Source organism: Hemiscyllium ocellatum, chromosome 17 (assembly GCF_020745735.1).
Source record: "Hemiscyllium ocellatum isolate sHemOce1 chromosome 17, sHemOce1.pat.X.cur, whole genome shotgun sequence".
Taxonomy (NCBI): Eukaryota; Metazoa; Chordata; class Chondrichthyes; order Orectolobiformes; family Hemiscylliidae; genus Hemiscyllium; species Hemiscyllium ocellatum.
The window spans coordinates 18,381,538-18,399,704 of NC_083417.1; the positions used below are offsets into that span (position 1 = coordinate 18,381,538).

The window sequence follows — 18,167 nt, forward strand, 5'->3', positions numbered from 1 at the left end:
CTTGACAACGACAAAAACAAAAAAAAATCACATCCACATCCATGCACTGGATAAACAAGATTCCACTTTGTGTCTTACTGTTTCCCAGTTATGTACGGTTCATTTTCACGATTTGAACAGGCAAGACAAAATACCACGCCTGTTTATTATAAAATAAATGTGCATATCTCTTTCAAGGTAACTAGTTGTAATCGGTACGAGTGGGGAACTTTAGACTATCATCCCACACTGAGTAAAGATGAATCCATAACATCGCCATCTCCCGTAACCATTCTCGTCTCTCACTCGCATGGCCTACGCCTGATTTTAAACAATCTTTAATACATCGACGGTCCACCAGGCTGCAATTGCCTCGGCGACACAGCCTCTAACATTTGTAACCGATGTGAACGGCGATACCGATGGAACCGGCACAGGCAGAAGAATTGGAGACGTGTCGTATGTATAAAAAATAATTTTTGAAATGAACTTGTGACCAGATAGTAGCTAGCAATCTGAAAGAGCACTTGCTGATTATCTGGTGCCCTTACACATATAATTATATTCCGAATATTGCTTCAAAACGTAATTAATTTAGAATGAATATGCTTGTTAGTTTTTACTTCATTGCAAGTGACATTCGCCGACCGTAGTCACTTTTTTTAAAAAAAAATTATTTTTGAAACTTGCTGAAAAGTATAACAGCAAACAATCCTGAACATCAGTTTTGTGTCTCATGGGTTTGGGGGGGGGGGGGAGATTGTTGGTGGTGGAGAGTGGGCGGGGGGAAGTTGTAGATAACCGCAATAAAAATAACCCGACAGACTGTGTAAAAAAAAGCTGTTATCAAAGTCCGCCAGACTTCAGGGGAACCACAGGACGTTTGTCACTTATCGGTATAATTATTACCCCAGATGCATAATCTGATTTATGTCGGTTTGAAGTGTAAAATAAAATAATCAATGTGGCAGACACAAAAAAAATCAGCATCAAATACATGAAAATAAACGGGGGGTTGATCATTCCTAGCGGTTATTCCCTTTTGATTTGATTTTGAACGCACTCGAAGGGAAACCAAGTTAGTTTCCCTTTCAGGAGTTTTTGGATAAAGGATATGATCGATTTCCATGCACAGTCCGCCTGGACCCGAGAGTAAATATAGAACGTGTTTAGCAACAGTCTGGAGATATTTAATAAAACAAACTAATTAGTCGAGAAGACATCTTATTTCCACTACATTAAGAATTGCTCAGTTCGTTATAAAGTAGAATCTATTTGCCTTGTTCGTAATGCAATATATCAATCGAGCAAAATTTCTTATGATAATGATTTAATTTTAAACACAACAGAATATAGTTTTCACTCATTTAGTGAGGTGTATGCGTTTGGGGTTGAAGTACCAGTTACACTGCAATCACACGCTGCTTTCAATACCACGAAAGTATATTTGAAGGCAATTTTCACACAAAAGGTACTTTTCCCCTTCCTGACTATTGTTTTAATTCAGTTTGATGTTTTCTCATTCGTGTATTTAATTCCGTAAATCTCAGAATGAATTGCGTCTTACTACACTAAAAGCAGAACAAAAGAAAACCTTTTGACTTCGCTACGTGAGGAGGGAAGTTCAGTAGCAGCACCTTGTCAGAAGAATTCCTTCGTGAACTAACGCAGCCGGGTTAATTCCTAACAGGACCGTTAAATGGGCAATAGGAAGGTGTCAGGGGTGGGGTGGGGAGTTGGAGTTCATTAAACTCTCACCCGAAATTAGTTATTTAGCGGTGAAAAATATTCGATCATCTGGCAGAAATGAAATTGTATGCGAAGAATAAAACACACACACAACAGACAACACACACAATAGGCTGCGTTTCATGCGAGAAAACGTGTGTTTTCTTGAATTTTCGTTACAAGGAGGGCAATTTCACGTGCAGGTTCCGTGAGATCCAGAGCAATAGCTGAAACGAGTTTTGTCGCAAAATAAAAACTCAGGAGTCTTTATATGATTGATTTACCAGCACTGTATAATACAGAAAACTACTGATAATACTGAATCTTGGTAGCCCCCCTCCCCTCCTCACCCCAACATCAGTGAAACCTGTTTCACTTTTACAAGACGCCACCTACGTGTATCGATATGCAATAACGCCCCACAGCTCGCATTCTGATTGGCCGAAAGTTTGGGGAAGGGGCGGAGCCTGCCTGCCGTAAAAGCCTCTCTCTTCTGAAAGTTGTTGAAACTTCCCCCAAAAGCTTTTAGGACTGTCTCCGGGCGCGCTCTTAATCAAGGGGACCTTATTTTTTTTCTCCAAAAAAATAAGAGAAAGAGAGGGAGAGAGAGAGAGAGAGAAAACGGATCCAACCCTTCAACCAATAAAGATAATTTCTCAAATATTCGGTGCACGGCTGTATTCTGTGCCGAAAAGCAAAACCCAAAAAAACAATCAGTCTCACTCCCCGGCGATGCAGGCGCGTTACCCAGTGTCAGACCCCAATGCTCTTGGAGTCGTGCCTTACCTCAGCGATCAAAACTATTACCGAACCGCCGGCACTTATGGCACTATGCCCACCCCGATGAGTATGTACCCGGGCCACGAGCAGTATACTACAGGCATGGCGAGATCGTATGGACCTTACCACCATCACCAGCAGCCGGCACCTAAAGACCTGGTCAAGCCTCCTTACAGCTATATCGCCCTGATCACCATGGCCATCCAAAACGCGCCTGATAAGAAAATCACTCTCAATGGGATCTATCAGTTTATCATGGACCGGTTTCCATTCTACCGCGAGAATAAACAGGGCTGGCAGAACAGCATCCGCCACAACTTGTCGCTGAACGAGTGCTTCGTCAAAGTGCCCCGCGATGACAAAAAGCCGGGCAAGGGCAGCTACTGGACGCTCGACCCGGACTCGTACAACATGTTCGAGAACGGCAGCTTCTTGCGGAGGAGGCGGAGGTTCAAGAAGAAGGATGCGGTCAGGGACAAGGAGGAACGCGACCGGCAGCAGAAGGAAGCGGCGAAAGGGGGCCAGCACGTCGCCTCGCAGACCGACACCTGCCCCGACAAGAAGGTGGTGGTCAAGAACGAAGCGGGCTCGCCCGGCATGCCTGTCATCACCAAGGTGGAGAGCTTGGAGAGCCCGGACAACGGCAGCTTGATCCAGGACAGCCCAAGGAGTGTGGCCTCCACGCCGTCCGCGTCGACAGAGAACTCCATCCCGGATCACAACACCACCAACAGCAGCCTGTCCGGCTTCAGCGTGGAAAATATCATGACACTGAGGACATCTCCTCCAGGGGACCTCAGCCCCGTGGCTGTGAGCTCTGGGAGGACTGGAATGGGCTCCTCTCTGCCCGTGAACTACCCTCCAACGCAACAAGCCGTGTACAGCCCAGGCTGCACCCACAACATGGACTCGAGTGGAAGTTACCATTGCAGTATGAGAACCATGAGCCTGTACGCGGGGGACAGGAGCAGCCACATGTTGGTACCCACCAGCCTGGAGGATGCTATCTCAGACCATTCCGGCGGCTCCTCCCTGAACGCCATGAATCTGAGCACAGCGCCGGAAGGTGTCCTCAGCCCGAGTCACCCTCAGCAGGCGGGGGCGCCGGCGGGACAAGCCGCTTCCTGGTACCTCAACCACGGCGCAGATCTCAACCACCTCCCGGGCCACACGTTCGGCAGCCAGCAGCAGACTTTCCCCAATGTGCGGGAGATGTTTAACTCCCACCGACTCGGCATTGAGAGCTCAGCCCTCAATGACCATCAGGTGAGCGGGAATACGAGCTGTCAAATGCCTTACCGATCAACACCGTCAGTATACCGGCATTCAGGACCATACGCCTACGACTGCAATAAGTATTGATTTAACAACCAACCTCTCTATCTTCTCATTGTTTTTTTTAATGTATATTGGGAGATGAAAACAAAACTGCAAAAAAAACAACTTGAGACTGCACATAAAATTACTGACTGTGACAGTCCAGTCTACATTGTGTTGACCAGTTGTTAGAAAGTGTGTATAAGGAGTTTGAAAACTTAAGACACGCATTTTGTTTAACATTCTTAACATTAGGGATACCTACTTGAATAACTAAAGTTTAGCAAAGTGACAACTGCCAAATGTAGGGTCTAAACTGCTTAATGGACCAAGATTCTAGTGATGCCTTTGTATGTTCTGTTTCTGCAGTTGTTTGTTTAATCCAGTCACGTTCCATTTTCGACAGCAAAGATTTTTTTTCTCTCTCCTGACATTTTGTCCGGTGTTGATGCGACGTTATATTTGATGTAAATTGTACGATTTTCTATGGAGGCTACGTTACAGAGCCATTTAATATATTTTAAAGTTCAGTTCACTGGATTTTTTTTAAATGTTCCCCAATCATTGTTAAGTGCCAAAGCGTAACTGTTATTCAACCTCAGTTTTATAGCCATGTGCCTTGTACAGTGTAATTTTTATTACGTTCTTATCATCGATATATTTGCTCCGTTTAAAACCAAAGAACTAATTTATTGGATGCATAATATTTTTCTAAAACACGAAATCTCTTTTTTAAAAAAAATGACAATTCTGTATTGCCGATCCAGGCCCTGACTGCTCCGGTCTGTAATTGATCCTTTTAAGATCATTTTCTTTCTGAGTTCAGTTGATCTTAATTTCTGTATTTATCTGAAAAAAAACCCAAAATAAATCAGTATCGATTTTTTTTTGCCTTAAGTTAATGTGGCGTAGTGGATTTTTTTTTTGGTTTATTGCATACTGGCTTGTCATTGGCCTTTTGTCTGGTTAATTCTGATTATATCCGTGCTGACTTCTACTCAGTCTGTGATATTGCCTGTCGATTTGGTTGCCAGAGCAGTAACAGATTGCACGGTTCATAGAGTTGACCACATCACACCACTCTTTTACTGAAAACTATATAAAGTTTCGAGACTGTCAAATAGGTGCCCAAGATTGAACGCGATTTTGTTTTTAGGTTTAGTAAGATCCATGAAAGTAATTGAGAACAAGTTTATAACAGACGTGTCAAGGATCTGAGGTGACCATGTGAACTCTATGTAATGTCTGAGCCCATAATTTACAGGACAATGTCATGCCCCTGTTAAATGCACTTTTGGTTACCATTTGATCCAAATAATTAGTTTTATTTTGCTTCGATAAAATAAACCTTTGCAACTTTAATAAACCTGCCGATTCCTAGTTGCTCCTGCCTCGGATGTGCTGTCCCCTCTTTCAACATTTATTAATCTCAAAGCATTTGATTTGTAATGTTAAAACTCCTGCAATATATTTACGTTCCAAAAGACTTAGAACTTAGAAATTTGAGACGGCGCAGGTCCACTCACTGACAGACTTAGCCATCAATTTTAAATTCATTCATCAGATGTTCAAACCCAACCAAACACTGGTTTCAGTTGACTGAAAGAACGGGGCTTGCAGCAGAAAAGCTCATCTCCGTTTAAATGCTAAAACCTAATTACGGTTGACAGAAACTCACAACAAAGCTGAAGCCAGGTCAGTATAATTTTATTTTACAGTTATGCTTCCTGAATAGGCCTCAAACCGTTCCCCCGGAGCAGTAACTCCACCTGAAGTATTGGATTTAGGTGAAAAGAATGAAACTTATTTTGACAAGCGAAATTTACAGAATTCTGATTGTTCTGTGAAGTTCAGTGTCAATTACACGCACAATATTTTCTGAACATAGTCTCTGATTCAATATTTATTTATCGTGGCGTTTCATAATGACAGTTACTGGTCTGTGGTGCATTGAACTGCTGTCATGTAACAAATATCAAGGCCCGTGGCCAAATATTCATCCGGCAGACTCCATTGTAAGTTAAGCCTTGGCAGGTTGGGACGTGATAAAAGTTATTGGAAAGTGCACCAAGCGAGCCCGAGTTGTATTATAATTGACCAAGAGGCAAGCTGTGTGAATAAAGGTATGCACGCGTTTCTAAGCATACATGCGGGCTCTGTCTCAAATCGGGTCGTTCTATCTTCTCAGGCACAGCCTCTTGGCCTCGGTATATAGTTGCACCTGTCATTAACAATATCTAGTTGAAAGTCAGCTGCGAATAGAATGCGCAAACATCTGGCGTTGGGTAATCAGAACGGAAGTCTGTCTGGCGCTTTGGGATCCCATTGATTTGCATGATTCAAATAAACTAAAATGTCCAGTGCAAATTTGGAATAAATGATTCCTCTGTTTCTGTTAAAAAAAACTGTATGCGGTTTCATGCCAAGAACCAGGCATGGAAATCGCGTGCATTTTTTCGACAATCTGAGATCAATTTTGTACTGGCGTTATTATTTTTAATATAATTTTTCAAATTTCGCACGCTACCACATTGAACCCAGCGTGACTACGTTGAATATATTCAGCAACCTGGAAAAGTTTTAAAGGAACGATTTTTTAAAGAGAAAAATCACTGCAGGGTGAACTTTGGCTCAGTGCTCAGTACAAGTGGAATAGGGATTTTAAGCACAGATAGATCAAACTTCGGATAAGTCGCGTAGATTCTATTCCAAGTAACAATGAGTACAGAAGCTGAATTAATACACTGTCTACGTACCATCTAAAGGTGGTCCTGTCATATAAATCCCCTGTATAGAACAAACGACTGCTTATAATCCTACAGTAAATCGTGAACTGAATATTTGGCCCCGCATCTACTGCCTGTTTTCCAGGATTGAATTTACTCCTTACATTATTTCCTTGACTAAACAGTAAACGTCCCTTCGTATTTAAAAAATAAAAACTCTGTCTCAGGATCATTCGTGGCCAAATATGATGTAGGGGCAGGAGCCGACTTCCTTATTTTTTCAAATCCAACATACAAATCGCAGGCCAAACGGTTTATTGATAAAATTAGACATTTGATACCGCCCTGTAAAATTGACACAATTCACATCTACCTGTAATTCAAACACATTCATGTAAGCTATCTTTTTTTTTAAAAAGCCGATTTGTTAACCAGTTCCAGCCTTGAAGAATCGGAATAAATGACTTGGTCTAGTTTGCAAAGAAGTGAACTGACTGGTGTGGTGTGAGTCAGTGAGTAAATGGCAGTGATAATTGAGCCATTGATTGAAGGTTATTCCCGCAGGCACGGGACAAACAAGGTTCAAGAGAAGCCCTGCAACAGTTCGGGTTTTCTACAGATTGCTGACGTTGATTGGCCGGTCACCTGCCGAAGGGGCCGGTATAGTTCATGACCGAGACAACAGCAGAATACAAGAGGCAGTGTAATTGTATATATTGGACCGTATTCTTTTACCGTGGGTTGGGGGGTGTGTTTCGGGGTGGGGGTGGGGGGAGAACACATGGTAATGCAATCGATACCCTCTATTCCTCAGGTTCGCAATAAACCAAAACCAGACTGGGACATTCAAGAGTAAAGTTGTTTTTCTTTGAAACAAAAATAAGTCATCATTGAGAGTCGCACCCTGCATTTGTTTATAAATACAATACTTATATTTATTTAATGTGCTTGGAATCGACGCGGGCCATTTAATTTATAAGCTGACCAAATACAATTTAGGGGTATTAAAGGCTTTAATGCTGGTTACTGCTTTGGTGCACCAGACATTCTGTATAATTTATGGATTGGGACGGTAATGTGTCTTTCCACTAACATTACCTTGCTGGTGGTTTATTTCCGATTTTAATCGTTTCGAATGCTGAAACGTGTGGCTGCGAGGTGGCATTTTCTTGATGTTTTGCCTGCAGCGAAGAAGATAATTTAGTTCACGTTCACACAGTACAATGCCATCCGCTTCCCTTCGGGAAACGGACCAAAAGCTGCAGCTCAGTTGATAATATGAGAACTGCGTAGGGCTGAAAGAGTTCTGTCAGCAATTTGGCAATGGCTGTTGATAATTTGTTGCAAAGGCATGAGAACCTGGATTGTTCTTCTTAGGCCAGAGAAGGTTAAAGGGAGATTTGATATAGATGCTCGAAACCTTGCAGTTTTAGGTTTGTTCTGACTGAGAAACTTTCCCGTGGAAGAGGTAGTGGCAAAGGAAGCAGGTTACGCGCATTAGCTAAACAACCAAAGGCTGGGTGGGGAAATCATTTTATTTAACATACACTAAGCTTGTTACGAGCTGGAGAGTGCTTCTTGAGAGGCGCAAAAAACAACCTTCATGAGGGAATTGGCTGATTGGTCGAAGGGTGATATTTATGGGGCTATGGGGAGAAGGCGGGAGACTGGGGCTTATTAAGGCAGTTCTTTCAAACGGATCTCACAGACACGACGGGCCGAATTGCCCATTGTGCTGTATCGTCCTGTGATTCACTGAAGTTACGAAAAAATAAATTTATTCCTGTCTCGAATAACCTTTGCCAGCTTCTCCGGCAAAGAGGGCGATTAAAACGTTTGCCACGATGTGGGCGTGATGTAACAACGAGTCAAATAGTTTTAACAATTGTTCCTCATTTAATAGTGCACCTTACAGCGGCGTCAGGCCTCTGAACATGTATGTGCATAGATACTTGTCACGTAATCTCATCAACATGTCAAAGCACCTTCCACGTAACCACTGACTGATTTAACGTAAATAAAACAAGGCGGATCCTGTTCTCAGCTCCATAGATTCAAGAGTTGCAAACGCGGTGTTATGCAATACAACATGAAATGTATGGTCATTAATGTCGTGTTGGAAAGCAAAATATGTACTGAATTTGGGGAGCTCAATGAGAATATTTAACGCTATGGCCGTTTGTATGATTGTAATCAGATGGCTTAAATATCGTTTAGTAGGAAATAATTTTGAGCGTAGGCGATCTCTTCAGTGTTATTTCTATTGCCAATATTTTGTGGTCATTTCATGGACAACAAATTCGTGCTGGTTGCATCGCGTCGGGACGGTTAACGTAGTCAGTTCGAAACCTGTCAGCATTTATCCAGCCCAGGAATCTCTGCCAAAGTCATTACTGCTTCTCAAATTTCAATTTGAAGTTAATTACTAAAATGACCAGCACGGCCCTCACTCACTTCATCATTCAAGCCTGCCCTTGATGTGCGTAGATTACAGCGTGTGTGAGGCTGAAATGTAAGCTTCCAAAAGGTGTTGCAATGTGAATAATTATAACAAGGTGCATCCTTGCCATCAAACCATCAAGTTCTGGACTGAGGCAGCAACATCACCCTTCCCACGTGACAATTCCTATCCGTTCTGGGATTGGACATCCTCCATGTCAATATTTATCTTAAAAAGATTCTTGCCTAGATTTCTCTCAGATGAGACTTCGTTCAACCAAAGACTTTAAAATAAATAGTCAAGCAAACATTTAGTTTATTTTTTTTGATGAACAATAAGAAGGTTAGGCGAATTTTAAAATTACCTCTGTACACCATGTAATTAAACTCGGATAATTCAGTCCCGCTGTGAAAGTCACACTCTCAGGTATTGGTCCGGCTTGGAAAGATCACTGGTGAAATTATCCCAACATTCCTTTAACACAAACTCACCTGAACAAGTATATCAAGTATTAAAGTTGACCAAAATTAAAGGTTTATTTTCACACTATAAACAAAGGTTGCAAAAAAAGTTGAGAAATTCACTTATTTAAATTGAAGTCCTCACCATCTTAATATCGCGAAACGTCTTAATATTTGAAGAGAAACCCAGTTCGTTTATTTGTTAGTTTTATTTTGATCGGAACGATATTGCAACTGTAAACGACCAGATTGAGAATTCGGAGTCAACCGAAAACATTTCATGTTGTAAACTTCAGGCAGGGAGAAATATGTAGTTACGGATGAACAGGATGTCTGCATTTGGTGTTTTATTTTGACTGAACGAAATACAAGCGTCTGATGTTCTATTTTTGGAACATGGCAAAAAAAAAACCGTTACTCCAGCCCCGAAGAGGTTAACAGGATGTCTACACACTGTGGTCTCTTTTTGACATCTTTATGCCAGAAGGACAAAGCATGCATTTGTTGAACTTGCCATAAATAAATGAAAATAAAAATGCCATTTCAAAGCATACGATTAAGTTACCGTTATCATTTGCTAGCAAGGAGTATTGCAACATCCTTTTTTTCTTGGAGCGAGAATGGGAGTGTGGGGGAGTTATCCAACCTGAAATATACTGAAAACCCAGACGACTGTAAGTACAGTGTCACCCATTTAAATCTCAGGATCTGTTTCATGTGACTCCCATGGGTTTTTTTGTCTTTGCACTCTCATATTTACTGTTAGCCCCTCCCCATCCAATTCCACTCACTTCACAGGGATATCCGGGGTGACTCTTGATGGTCCGAAATTGATTTGAGGAACAAGTCATTGTTTCAGCACTGTAATTCTTTGCTCCAAATCTGGCCGAAATGCAAAAGGTGTCTTCGCACTCTCGCTACTGATCGCGTGTCAATTGTTTCACACGACTCGAGTGACAGAACATAAAGCGTTTCTCCATCAAAGCTATCGCAACATTCTTCACAATTCATCTTTGCACAATTGGCACAGTTATATTCACTCAATGAACAAATGTTTCCAAGTCCGAAGCGACTAGCGTCCTATGTAAGCACAGGACAGCTGTGATTACTTGTAAAGTTGTTATAATCCCCATTCTTGCAGTAAACAGGAAAACTATATAACATAAAGCAAGAGGCATACATTAACAATGCAAGTGGTCCACGGAAGAGAAGACTTTTTTTTGTCACTCTTTGCCAAGTTCCCCTTTTATGGAATCCTGTCTCGTGGAATTTTCCTTCTTTGTGAGTCTTCTTCCTGACAGCCTCCGGCCCAACCTGTGCATTGCAGATGGTTATACAACAATGACCAGCTGCGTACAACAAAACAACAGCAAAAAAAAGCACACCGAAAATGAAAGTGCCAGCATACTTTTAAAGTCACCGTGATTGAGGAATGTCTGAACTCATGATAGATTTTCACGGATTAAAATAAGTGTGCATATATTGTGTAGAAGTTTGAGATTTTTTGGAGGATTTTGTTGGTGACTATGTTTGTGTGCTTAGAGAATCAGCGGTGGACGTGATATTTCAAACATCAGATCAGTGCGTTTATGTATTGGGTGCCCGGAAATTTTTCCAAATAAACACAGCTTGATTCAACTTGGGTGGGCAGACTTATCAACAGACTAATTCTATAAACAAATGAACGAACAACCAAGCAAGCGATTGGCTGGTACCTCGAAGACACGTGGAGAAGGCTTAGGCTTTTTTTTGCAATGAAATTTAATTAATGTGGGTGGGCTGAGAATAAAACGACTGTTTATCATAGACAATTTATTTTCCAGTGCAAAGTCAACATAAAATAGCAACTTACAACAATTATTTAACATTTTAAGCCATGACGAAGGGACAAAGTGGGAACAATCTTAGAGAGGCAGTGCTCACATTTGCTGAACTGTAGCACGCAGGGTCTGTGGTGGACTCCTGCAAGTCCACTTTTTTTTGTTGTAAACTGTGATTTCTTTTGGAAGTTTTGAAAGAAAAGAAGAGGCCGAGGGAAACAAAAAGTTTGCTCAGGAGACGCCGGGAACAGCTATGAACCATATCTATAGCAATCAGTTGCAGCAACTCAGAGGGTCAGGATCCACAATGGGCCTGAACAGTAGTTCTTCAGTATACCTGTATGGAGGAGATGGTAGGATGTTTCCTTCCTTGGGATTCAGTGGAAATAACGTGATGGCCAGGCATGAGCCTCCTCAAAAGCCTCCATACAGCTACATTGCTCTGATTGCCATGGCTATCAAGAGTGTCCCTGAACAGAAAGTGACATTGAACGGCATCTATCAATTCATCATGGAGCGCTTCCCATTTTACCATGACAACAAGCAAGGGTGGCAGAACTCCATCAGGCACAACCTCTCACTGAACGACTGCTTTGTCAAAGTCCCTCGGGAAAAGGGCAAACCTGGAAAAGGGAGCTACTGGACCCTGGATCCGAGGTGCACGGACATGTTTGAAAATGGCAACTACAGGAGGAGGAAAAGAAAGGCCAAGTCCCAAGGAATTCAGGAGCAGAGGCAAGGGAAGAGGAGCAAACCAGAAACTGGTGAAGAGTGCGCAATGGCAGACGAGTCTTCCAAATCTGGACTTGACCGTGACATCAAAGCGAGATCCAACTCAAGTGACCTGGAGAATTTCAAACCAGCAGGTAATTCTCCAGGCAGTGCTCATTCAGGAAATTTGAGAACTGAAAGCGACGGAGAAAAGCAAAATAATTGCTACTCAGAGTTGGCACCATCAAGCACAGGGGGGGAAAGTGTCAAGGCACTGAGGTGTGAGGAATTAACATTTCTTGACCCGCCTGCTGCGGAATCTATTGACCAGGCGGTGACCCATCCAGTCCAACGTGGTGTGTGGACTAGCCCTTCTTCAGCAGCTCTTCCGCCTGCCGTGCCCATCCCTCCTCCAGCCGCTACCTCTGTTGCATTTGGATTCATGGCCTTGCCAGGGCAAGTTGGACCTACAAAGGGGAGCCAAGGTGAGATGTCAGGAGGGGCTGCAAAGGCAAATTCGCCCACAATAGCCGAGCCATCTTCCAGTTCTCAACCGGGGATGAACTCACCCCAGGTAATGAGAACCCCGGGAAAGCAAGCACTTGGCTCCCCCTCAGTGGTTGGAGACAGCAGCCAACAGAACAGAGGGCAGAAAGCTGAAAATAGTTCTAACTCACACGGCGCACGGTCCAAAAGTTTTAGCATAGAAAGTATCCTGTCCAGGGAAAGCTATCACAGCGAAAATAATTGTGAAAGTGACCAGCTCGATAAAAACCCATCTTCAAAACTGAATTTAATAAACTTACCCAATAGATGTTTCGGCAATTCACTTTTAGATACCTCGACTAAGGTCTACGCCGCTTTTAATACTTCATTGCCGTTTGATACACATCAGTTACCTGGTAAATATTATCAAATCGGTTTTCCTTTTTATTCGTACCTTCCCCTAACGTGTTCAGAAACATGTTTTAATTTTAAATAGATCAGTAATTTATCAAAAATCCACCTGATCACCTTCTATGGTACGACAATAAATATTTGACCAAAATCTGAAAGATCTTTCAGATGACTAAAAATGTTTTTGAATTATTCGTGAATTGAATATTTAGGCACCTCTAATGTGGAGGTAGATTAATTTTACAAGAAATTTTACAGCAGCTATAACAGACCCATGGTTTTGAACCCCTTTTATCATCTGTTGGGCGGGGATTTTTATATAGAGAGAGCTCTCCATTTATGTGGCGCCTGCCTCAGAAGGGATTTCACATACATTGAAACTGACTCGAATTAAACGGGGTATCGTTTTAGTTGCTGCATTCAGTGAATTGAGCATTTAGATGATACAAATCTCATTAACTGTCGAGTAAACGTCTCGCTTGCTTAAGCCAGCACACCCTGATATCAACCATTCTATGAGATAGACCCCAGCTGTATTAATGTATATCTGGGCGGAAGATTGTCTTTATTCCGCACAATCAAGTTTAGTTTTCATTCCCTACTATCACGCACGCTAAATAACGCTTCATTTCTTGCAGAGAACTTTTGACGTCTAGTATAACTTGCGTTTACTACACCGTTCCGCTGATATGTAATATGGAATAAAATATCTATTGAACTATTTCAATTGAATAACGTATCACTTGTTATTTCAATTCAGTATATTGTTTGTGTTATCTGTATCGCTTTGGTCTTCAACCTTCTCCCAACCAAACCGAGCTGTTTCATCGACATGTTGAGTAAGGGGAACGGAACATTGCACCTGGACCCCATTCATACCCAGGTGACACCACACCTTGAGCCGAACCCGGTGATATCATTAAACTTTTGGACGTGTTGCAATATATGCGCGGCTTAGTGGCTGCCGACTTCTCTGAGGCTTTGTAACAGAATGAGGAAAAGTGCAGGCTCAACTGTAATCCCGTTCTCGCGGTTATATCGTCCAAATGTCACTCCGGACAAAACATTCTCTGATTCTTCGGCAACAATTGCGAAAATGTTTCTAATTATTCCATGTCATAACTTGAGAGATTATACCCATCGTCAGAAAGGACTCAGTCGCGTTAAACCTCATTGTACCGAGGGGGGTACTGCACTGTTAAGGCGACAACCGTTCTACAATCTAAACTACTTGTGTTCAAAGATAGTGACGCTATAGTATTATTGCTAAGGTTAATTCACGCACCGGGTCTTATGGAAGACCGATAGCTGTTTATTTTGACAGGCGGAATTCCCTTCTAATAAGTTAATTAAATTACCCAATTTATTTTTTTTTACAAATATTACGGGGCTGTTCGATGTAAGCATTGAAAACACACATCGAAATTATTTTCCCTCCTCAAAGCGACATCCTTTCTTTTAATGTTAAGAAAGCAGTGGGCAGCGGGTGTGTTGGAGAGCCAGTCCCGGAGTGGAGAATGGACAGGCAGAACGGGAGTAGCAACAGGGACCAACACTTGGGACCCACGTCTGAACAGATCTCCCTTTCAAAACAACGGGCTAGTTCCCATAACTCGTGAGAGTTCGGAGGTTTTCTGTGGAGCTGCTGCTCTCTGCACATTGGAATCTGCAATCTTTCCACTCCCGTGTTACTTTTATAACCCAGGTTCTACAGGGAGGTGCTGTCCTTTTCACCTTTTGTTTTAACTTAAAGGTGCAGAGACAGGAAAACCTGCCCGAAGAAGGGGATTTCAAACACCCAGCGTTGTTTTGAAAGAGATAAAAAAAATTTAGGAAAAGCGCCAATCACTTTCCATTATATCATATTTTATCATTTCTAACGCGAATGGCTATGAGATAAACAGGGTAGGAAAAATAAGAATATCGGCATCTAACTGAATTTTTTATTCACATTTACAATGAACAATGTGTGCCACATGCATGCCCTCAGTTAAAACGATTAATGTTTTCTTTATTGAAGTAGTTTAAAGAATGACCCCGAATACAGTTTCACATCGAAATAATTATTCAATTCATAGCGTCTGAATTGTAAATCAGGATTATAGCAGGTTATTTTGGGGCTCAATTTCAAGAGAAAAACAGCGATTAACACACACTACCGATGGGCCGAGACAATCGGAGCCAGCATTGTATTATGTACACATTTTAGATAGAAGTGAAAGCAGATTGAGGTTTAAAGTTACTTTAATATAGCCAAGGTCCCCCTTCTGAGAGATGAAGGGAGACCTCGCGTTGCAGTCCTCAGAGAAGCATTTTCAGGTACCAAGAGACTGACCTGTAAACAAAAGCACTGATAACGGCGAGATCAGACATTGTCAAAGTAAACTTCAAACTAACTCCGAGGTATCAGCTCGTTGGAAGTTCAGGAATAATACCACTGTCCCCACTGAGCCTGTGTGAAAATGGTTTGTTTTAATGTAACATAAGATGAAATAAATAAACCTCTCGGTTTTGAGTCCCCCTCCCAGGATTCTTGTTTTTAAATGTATGTGGGGTGCATATGAGGAATGTGCATAAAAGTAAATAAACTTCATCAGATTGCTGCAAAGAACCAAGACATTTGCAAGTATTTCCTGTTTAGGAATTTTTTAAAATCAAATGCTCTCATGCACAGAACAGTTCCTTTCCAAATAATTCTATACAGTGTACTTCAAAGTACACGTTACCCAGTAAGTCTCAAGAAGACTATACAATGAACATAAATATGTATAGCACTGGCTGTGACCTTTGTGAGTCGTACAGGCCTTGTGTTGCATTGCGCTTCGAAAGCTGTTGGCTATTTGTACTGTGAATACATTTAGCCACCTCTCCGCCTGCATTGATGTGCATGAGTCAGATTAAAACTACTATTCTTAAAAAGACTAATTACCCAGACATACTGATTTCAAATCAAATAATTTGACTGATTCATCGCCAGAGCACATGTAGCTATCTGAATTTGTTAATCGACAGACAATTCCTACCATAACAATTACATATCTCTTTGATTGCGAACGGCAACTAAAAAAAAGTGCTGCTACCTTTATATTGACAAATAACCTGGCTCACATGTAAAAAATGTTTTCCTTGGCGGCTTGTCCCTGATTTCCAGGGGCAATAACCTTCATTGAATTGGCATTGGGAACAAGAGAACAAAAGCCATTGACCAATGGCCTCACAGCCTAAGTCTGTTAGGTAAAACAACTTGTCACTGAAAATGACGCCGCAGATTTTGGATGACGAGCTGCGTTGTTCTATAAAATGATTAGCAAAGGAACCACACTGTGAAAAATAATAGTCTGAGGCAAGCCTTTAATTACCTTATCCACCCAGTGAGTGATTCCAGTGGTGAAAGGAATAGACATTTTATTCCACTGGCATTGGATAAAGGGACACCATTCTAAATTAAGCATGACAAAAGGATAAGCTATTATTTTTGCTGGATCTTGCAGAATTAATTTTAATGCTTTAAATTGATGCTTTTGACATTTCAGGTTTTTTTTGTTAAGAATTTCAGAGTTGTGGGACATTACATCTATCCAGTGTCAACAATAGACATTTCCAAAACAGGTGCAGCAAAGATTGAATCATTTCATATTAAAATTCAAATAACTTGAAATGCCTTTTGTTGATACTATTATCATCAAAGTTGGCATGGAAGCACAATAAAATTTCGAACTTGCAATTAGCTTTTTCCCAAAGTTATTGCCAGGAACAATTTCATCCCATCCTATTTTAAATTCTGCTTGGGTGAGTAAGGGGTTACTGTACCAGGAATTTAGATTTTATATATGCATCATCCATGTGACTGCATTCATTCTCTAGTTATTTTGTTATCTGAAAACCAAAATGCTGTGAATTTTAAGTATAGCAGAAAAATAGCATTTTCAATTAGTTGTAAAGGTCAGTGAGATGGCCAACAGTGAATAGGTAGAAACTCTATCATCATCATAGTGGCCTAATAATAGCAACTGCAGGAACTGACAAGAGAGGGAGAGCAAAAACAAAACTCCTAATAATTAAATTATCAGCGTGATTAAAGAAATGTATTGGAACATAGGATTAAGAGGTGGCCCTTCAGCTCATCAATATTCTACCATTCAATTAATCATGGCTCATTTTTATATTACAGCTCCACCCAAACACCTTGACTTCATTTTCCTTAATACCCTTTGCTAGTAAATATCAATTGATGTGGAATTTTAAAATATTGATTGAGTTGGATCAGCTATTTTTGACATTTTTCCCACTGTTTACTTGAAGGATGTTGCTTCGTGAATGGCCTGGCTCTGACTTGTAAGATATTTTCCCTTTTCCTTTAGCAGCAGAACGATTTCCAATCAATTATTTCAAAACCCAAAATCATTTAATCAAATTTTTCCATGGCACCATTCCAGGGAATATAATTCTATTTTTGTAGAATTCTAATTTTGTAGAATCTCTTCCAGATTTAATCTTTGGTGCTTTGGTAACATTCTAGTGAATCAGTGCTGCACTTCTTCCAAGACTAAGAAATCTTTTCTCTGGCGCCTTTCTTAGAATTGGACACAGATCTTCAGGTGTGATCTAACCAGAGCTTTGACTAGCGGTCACAAAGCATCCACCTCTATATACTCACTTTCTAGTTACGAACATTTGCATCCAATGGTCCTTTTCATTTCTTTTCATCTGTACATTTTAATGATCCCTAGCCTGGACCTCTTTGGACTGCCACTGTTTCTAGATTTTCATCATGTTAAGAACATCCAGCTTTTATTTTTTAGCACAAAGTGGATGCACTCACATTTATCTGCATTGAAAGTGCACACATTAAATTAATAAATGTCCCTTTGCAATTTTAAGCTCCCATCTACACTTCTAAGTATGTCACCAAACTTTGTATTAACAACAAACTCTGCTTTACTGTCAAAGTCATTAATAAAAATAATAAATTGTTACTGCCTGAGCACAGAAACTTGTGCAACAATGCTAGCCAATTCCTTCTAATCTGTGTACACGTTCATTACACTTAGACTCTGTCATCTATATAACCAATCTTCGAACTGGGTCAATAACAAACTCAGTGGTTCAGTGGTTAGCACTGCTGCCTCACAGCACCGGGGATCCGGGTTCGATTCCTGCCTCGGGCGACTGTCTGTGTGGAGTTTGCGCATTCTCCCTGTCATTGCATGGGTTTCCTCCAGGTGTTCTGGTTTCCTCACAGTCCAAAGGTGAATTGGCCATACTAAATTGCCATAGAGTTAGGTACATTAGTCAGGGGTAAATATAG

The 18,167-nt window shown here is 41.2% G+C and overlaps 2 protein-coding genes across 2 annotated transcripts; both read left to right on the plus strand.

The window, feature by feature from the left end:
- Positions 1 to 2,232: 2,232 nt before the first annotated feature.
- Positions 2,233 to 4,701, plus strand: LOC132823653 (forkhead box protein C2-like). The gene has a single exon (XM_060837601.1). It carries the CDS (start codon positions 2,440 to 2,442, stop codon positions 3,847 to 3,849), a length of 1,410 nt encoding a protein of 469 aa, XP_060693584.1. The 5' UTR covers positions 2,233 to 2,439; the 3' UTR covers positions 3,850 to 4,701.
- A 6,577-nt stretch (positions 4,702 to 11,278) lies between these two features.
- On the plus strand, positions 11,279 to 13,594 carry LOC132823654 (forkhead box protein L1-like). Its single transcript, XM_060837602.1, has one exon. The coding sequence runs from the start codon at positions 11,505 to 11,507 to the stop codon at positions 12,942 to 12,944; it is 1,440 nt and encodes a 479-aa protein (XP_060693585.1). The 5' UTR covers positions 11,279 to 11,504; the 3' UTR covers positions 12,945 to 13,594.
- Positions 13,595 to 18,167: the final 4,573 nt, after the last annotated feature.

Excerpts from the sequence above, each read along its gene's own strand:
- LOC132823653 (XM_060837601.1), top strand. The coding sequence starts at position 2,440 with ATGCAGGCGCGTTACCCAGTGTCAGACCCCAATGCTCTTGGAGTCGTG.
- LOC132823654 (XM_060837602.1), top strand. The coding sequence starts at position 11,505 with ATGAACCATATCTATAGCAATCAGTTGCAGCAACTCAGAGGGTCAGGA.